This window comes from Seriola lalandi, unplaced genomic scaffold, assembly GCF_002814215.2.
Source record: "Seriola lalandi dorsalis isolate HSWRI2012SDOR001 ecotype SW California unplaced genomic scaffold, Sedor1 jcf7180002052833, whole genome shotgun sequence".
In the NCBI taxonomy this organism is placed as follows: Eukaryota; Metazoa; Chordata; class Actinopteri; order Carangiformes; family Carangidae; genus Seriola; species Seriola lalandi.
This window is the reverse complement of record NW_019523386.1, coordinates 7911-14122: the sequence shown is the minus strand read 5'-3', so window position 1 is coordinate 14122 and position 6212 is coordinate 7911. Positions and strand designations below refer to the sequence as shown.

Genomic DNA, 6212 nt, shown 5'->3' with positions numbered 1-6212 from the left:
ACACATTCTGCCTCATGAATTTATTATATAAACAGATTTAAATGTCATGTGAGAGAAAACTTGATGTTCCTGATGATGGAGTGAATGTGATGATCATTATGTCCCTTATGTTCCTGCATGTGTCACGCCATGTGTTTTCATTCTTTAGTGAAATCCACAGTCTTGCATCAGAAATAATGACGATGATGATGATGATGATGATGATGATGATGATTTTTCTGTTGTGCGGAGGGGAAAAATAAACCTGTAGACGTGTTTCTGTTGCAGTTCAGCACAAAACAGAAGCATTTTTTATTGTAAATCAACAGTGAACGGTCCGTGTTTCCAGTCCCGGATCTTTGTTATGTTTCCAACTAAACATGGCGACAGATCTCAACCCTCTTACAGCCGCCACGTCGCTGGGATCTTTGGGAGATAGCAGTCCACGATGTTTTTGGATTTCATGTGTCATGTCATTTGACTTTAATGCAGAAAAAGTGTTTCAGCTTCGCTTCATCAGATTGTCTGAAAAACCTCCTCATGAGGGCGTGTTTCCATTACTCTTTTTTTTAGTTTGCAATTTGAAATTCAGTGAGTTGTGATGAATGTTAACGTGGTTTCTGTCTGAGTGAGAGACACAAACAGGAACAAGCTTTAACAGACGTCATGAAACGACAAACTCAAGTTTTAGAATCATGGAGCAAAAATTTACCAAAAATAAAACTTTTCATCACATTCTTCTGCTTCTCATGTGTTGACCTGCATTTCTTTTAAATTTAACTTGCAAAGTGTCAGAGAGACACACCTGTATGTGCCTGCAGGCGACAGCGGCTTATGTAAGCCCCGCCCCCAGAATCGGGTTACCTGTGTTATGTAAGGTTGGAGCTGCAGGCGGAGGATTCAGGTGAAGGCTGACAGGTTGATGAGGCGAGCTGAAGCAGTTTCAGTGGGCCTGAGGCAAGGTGTGTGCGTGTGTGTGTGTGTGTGTGTGTGTGTGTGTGTGTGTGTGTGTGTGTGTGTGTGTGGCAGATAGCTGCCTGTCACTGTGTGTTCAACCTCTGGAGCTGCTACATACGATGTGACTCTGAATGTTTTCTGAACAAGCAGCTCTGCAGGACGGGTTCATGTCCACGTGTCCACGTGTCCACGTGTCCACGTGTCCACGTGTCCATGTCTCCATGTCTCCATGTCTCCATGTCTCCACGTCTCCATGTCTCCACGTCTCCAAGCGTCCATGTCTCCATGTGTCCATGTCTCCATGTCTCCATGTCTCCACGTCTCCATGTCTCCACGTCTCCATGTCTCCACGTCTCCAAGCGTCCATGTCTCCATGTCTCCATGTGTCCATGTCTCCATGTCTCCATGTCTCCATGTCTCCATGTCTCCATGTGTCCATGCGTCCATGTGTCCCGGCCTGGTCTCCACACAGTGTTGATGCTTCTGCGTCAGGTTTCATCCAGACACAGAGAAAATGTGAAAGAATAAATGAATGAATGAATGTTTGTGTGAATATGTGACTCCGTTGCCTAGGAAACATTCTCATACTTCATATTCCGGAGTCCGGTCTGTGGTTCAGGTCAGTGGAAGATGGAGGTTCAGGTTAAATGCGAATAAACAGGTTGAGAACCACTTCAGTATTAAACCAGACCAGGATCTTTCCTGAACCTGAAGCAGGATCTGAGAGTGTGAACAGAACCACGACACACTTTAATGAAGTTGGAGTCGGTACAGGTGGAGCGTTAACTGACCGATCAGACACTGAGCTGGAAAACTGAGACATTCAGTATCAAAGTGTCTGTGACTTGTCAGATAAATTAACAACATTAACAACAAACATGTTTCCTACAAAACATATTTTCTTTAGTTCACTTCTTCAGAGGAACAGACTCGCCACTAATGACAGCCTTCACTGGCCGACTGTTTAAACTGAGTGAGCACAGTTGATTCTGCACAAAGTAACGCTGCCTTCCTACGGTGGCCCTGAAGGCTCAATGCATTGCAACTTGAGAACACACAGCACAAGAAAATAAAGGCACACGGTGCTACTTGCAGCGTGTTTCTCTGCATGAAGAGAAGCTGCAGTGAGTTGAAGATGGAAACGTGAAGTAAGACAACACACAATCAAAACGCTGTAAGTAGCACAAACGACAACAGACGCCTGTGCTACTTTCAGTGCGTTTCAGTATTTGATTGTGTTGTGTGTGTTTGTGTGTTTTCTTAAGCTGCAGTGCGTTGAAGATGTGAACGTGTAATAACACAACGCACAAGGTTGATAAAAACACAATGAAATAAAGAAACAGGCTGCAAGTAGCACACACGACAATGGATGTGCTACTTGCAGAGCATTTCTGCTTGTGTTTTCTTAAGTTTCTAGTGCGTTGAAGTTGTAAATGTGCAGTAACACAACGCACAAGGTTGATAAAAACACAATGAAATAGACATATTTGCTTGTGTTGTTTGTATTTACATGTTTTTCTTCAGTTGCAGTACGGTGAGGATGTAGATAGAGTCACCTGTTATTCTCACGACTGCAGCGTCCGTTAACCTGCGGGAGGTCGTCACAGTTAAAACATTCCCTTCATCTTTATCTTCTCCAACAATCATTTTTCCTCCTGTCAAAACCAAACAAAAGTTTATACGCCTCTTAAGCAAACATTTACGACATCAAGCTGAAATCAAACGATTGCCTTTAATGAGTTTATGGGTGTTGTACATACCTGTCGGTTTCCCCTGCGGCAGCTGCAGATGATGGGAACACGCCTGCAGCACAGAAGCAGCTACGCCCACGCTGCACAGAAAGAAAAACCTTCACAGGAAAACTATTAAAAATAAATGAGTGAACTCGCTGAGGCAGCTGTCCCAGTTAGTGCTTCTCATTCAATCACTGATATTACATCTGGTGACACTTTTACACTGATGCTTATTTGGAAATGACAGCTGTGCTTTTTAAAGACAGTTAAAGTGTCTTCAGCTACGACTAAAGACCACGACTCATAAAAAACTGACTCCAAGTCCAGAATGAGATGCTGCAGACCGTGCGAAATGTTGGCAGTGAAATGCACCCTGGGAGTAGTAGCTGAGCCCCCCCCTCAGTTTTCATGTTCACATCTTCTTGTAGCTTTGACCTTTAATCAAAGAAGCAGATGTTTTCTCACTCATGTATTTGTCTTTGTTCTGCTGTTTGAAGCAGGAGATACAACCGTCACAGACTGATACACTTCCATAGTTCAGTTCACTGGTTCTCAAAATATGGGTCGGGCCCCTCCAAAGAGTCGCCAGGCAAATCTACAGGGTCATCAGAGAAGAGAGAAGAAAAAACAAGAAGTTCAGATTCGTTGATCTGGATTCAGTTTCTGGACTTTTGGCTTTGGATCGTTTGTTTTTGAGTTGTTGAAATGAACATGTGATGAGTTTGGACAGGAAATAGAGACAATGAATAGTTGGTTTTATATTTAAGTACGTGTTATGATATGTTTTAGTATAAAGACGCAAGAACCATCTACGTTAAATTGTACTGAAGTACAGTGCTTGAGTAATTTCTTAATACTCAGATGCTTTTCACTCAGACTGCAAATTATACAGTAACAATCAGGGGGGGTGAACTTTTTCAGTGCAGTACATCAGTGAACTGACGTGTTGCAGTCCTTACAGTATCTTGCTTGTGTAACTAAAACTGTCAAATACATGTAGTTGAGTCGAAGTATAAAGAAACATAAAACTCCTGCTGAGTGAAAACAAAGATGGTGTCTATTATAGAAGCTAGAAAAAAGGTAAAACTAACCCACCACAGACACACAGAGACTATTAACATGAAATAATAAACTCTATAATGATGTAAAAACAACTGATCCTTCACTGCTCCTGACTGAGCTCCAGTGTTTGTAACATTAGCTCATATATGACATTTTATACTGGTCATGAAATGACAAGCTAACACTGGAGATGAAAGGGAGCGCTATCAGCTAGCTAACAAAGCTAAACTGTAACTTAAGGCTAAAGCTAGAAACTAGCTAAAATTAGCGTTCATCCATAGATTCTTGACAAAGTGTGTTAAACTAGTTACTGGGTCCAAGTCTTAATCAGGGGGCTCATCGGTTCAAACGCCCCCAGTCCGCCTCAGATCAACGCACTGGACTTAGAAACAGAAACACCGTTACCATCCATCCTTCTCTGTACCTGGACCTGCTGATGATTTTATATGCTTTAAACCCTTCACAGAGTCTTTAAGTCGGATGATCTCTCTGAAGCTCTGTGGCTTTTCTAAATCCTGTAACTGTAAGTCGGCCGCCCGCCGTCTCCGCTCGCTGCCAGCCGTTCTCCAGCACTGCGCTCAGAGTTTGGCTGTGTGATTGATTGGACGTGATTCTTCAGGCTGGGAGTTAGAGGTTTCAATTAAATGTCACCCAGGTCTGAACTCGCCCTCTTTAATGTGAAGAGAGAGCTGGCATGGACCAGCAGGTGGTTGTACAGGTGATGGGTGGAGTCCACATTTCTCACACACACCCACGACCCATTAACCTCCATGCTACAAGCCCGAGAGGCTGTTGGAGATGTGTATAAGAGACAGTGGTTGTACAGGTGATGGGTGGAGTCCACATTTCTCACACACACCCACGACCCATTAACCTCCATGCTACAAGCCCGAGAGGCTGTTGGAGATGTGTATAAGAGACAGTGGTTGTACAGGTGATGGGTGGAGTCCACATTTCTCACACACACCCACGACCCATTAACCTCCATGCTACAAGCCCGAGAGGCTGTTGGAGATGTGTATAAGAGACAGTGGTTGTACAGGTGATGGGTGGAGTCCACATTTCTCACACACACCCACGACCCATTAACCTCCATGCTACAAGCCCGAGAGGCTGTTGGAGATGTGTATAAGAGACAGTGGTTGTACAGGTGATGGGTGGAGTCCACATTTCTCACACACACCCACGACCCATTAACCTCCATGCTACAAGCCCGAGAGGCTGTTGGAGATGTGTATAAGAGACAGTCTCTGAGCTCTCCACTTTCTCCTCCAGCTGAAGCAGAAAGACAGTCTTCTTCACCCTCATCACCAGACATCATGACGTCCATGATGATGCGAAGCTCCAGGTCCATGGGTGGCGGCGCCTACAGGGCCAGCGCCGGCTCCATGCACGGAGGTGCTGGTGGCAGCAGTGTCCGTATCTCCTCTGGCGGCTCCTCCATGTCCATGTATGGTGGCGGCGGCGGTGGAAGCGGTGGAGCGTCCTACAGCTTCAGCTACGGCGGTGGAGGTGGTGGCGGCGGCGGGTTTGGCGGGTTTGGCGCTGGCGGCGGCGGCGGCGCCGACAGCATGGACATCTCGGCCAACGAGAAGGCCACCATGCAGAACCTGAACGACCGTCTGGCCACGTACCTGGAGAAGGTCCGCAAGCTGGAGGCGGCCAACGCCGAGCTGGAGCTGAAGATCAGGCAGTTCCTGGAGAGCAAGACCGCCCCCTCCTCCAGAGACTACAGCGTCTTCTACGTCACCATCGCAGAGCTGCAGGGAAAGGTAGGCACACGTTTAGTCACATGACATCATGGTCATGAAGGTGTGGACATACCTGTCAGTGTAAACACAAAGAATCATCTATACAGAGAAACTGCTGATGAGTTAGTTTATTATTCTGTCTTCAGTATTCACAGGTTCAGTTTCTTACCTGCAGCTTCACTTCTGCTGCTGTCGACAGGTGATGGTAGCAACACTTTTAAGATCAGAGTTTATAAATATTAAACTGTGATTAAGTGACGGATCATCTGTAGCACTGTCACCGCCTCCACAGGTGAAAGTATTTACCTGTTAACATCAGCATGTTTCTTGATCCTTCATTGTCAGAGTAACTGTGACTGATGAACTGTTGACTGTCTGTCTGCCTGTCTGTCTGACCGTCTGTCTGTCTGCCTGTCTGTCTGTCTGCCTGTCTGTCTGACCGTCTGTCTGTCTGACTGTCTGTCTGACTGTCTGACCGTCTGACCGTCTGTCTGTCTGACTGTCTGTCTGTCTGTCTGACCGTCTGTCTGTCTGTCTGTCTGACCGTCTGTCTGTCTGACTGTCTGTCTGTCTGTCTGACCGTCTATCTATCCGACTGACTGTCTGTCTGCCCATCTGTCTGACTGTCTGTCTGCCTGTCTGTCTGACCGTCTGTCTGTCTGTCTGACCGTCTGTCTGTCTGTCTGACTGTCTGTCTGACTGTCTGTCTGACCGTCTGTCTGACTGTCTG

At 45.8% G+C, this 6212-nt stretch overlaps 1 protein-coding gene across 1 annotated transcript in view; it reads left to right on the top strand.

Moving 5' to 3' along the window:
• The first annotated feature begins 4997 nt into the window (after positions 1-4997).
• The window catches only part of LOC111650759 (keratin, type I cytoskeletal 13-like), a 5001-nt gene continuing 3786 nt past the window's right edge, over positions 4998-6212 (top strand). Inside the window, exon 1 of the mRNA XM_023400667.2 lies at positions 4998-5503. Coding sequence (XP_023256435.1) covers positions 5051-5503 — 453 coding nt within the window. The 5' untranslated portion in view covers positions 4998-5050. The remainder of the gene's footprint in view (positions 5504-6212) is intronic.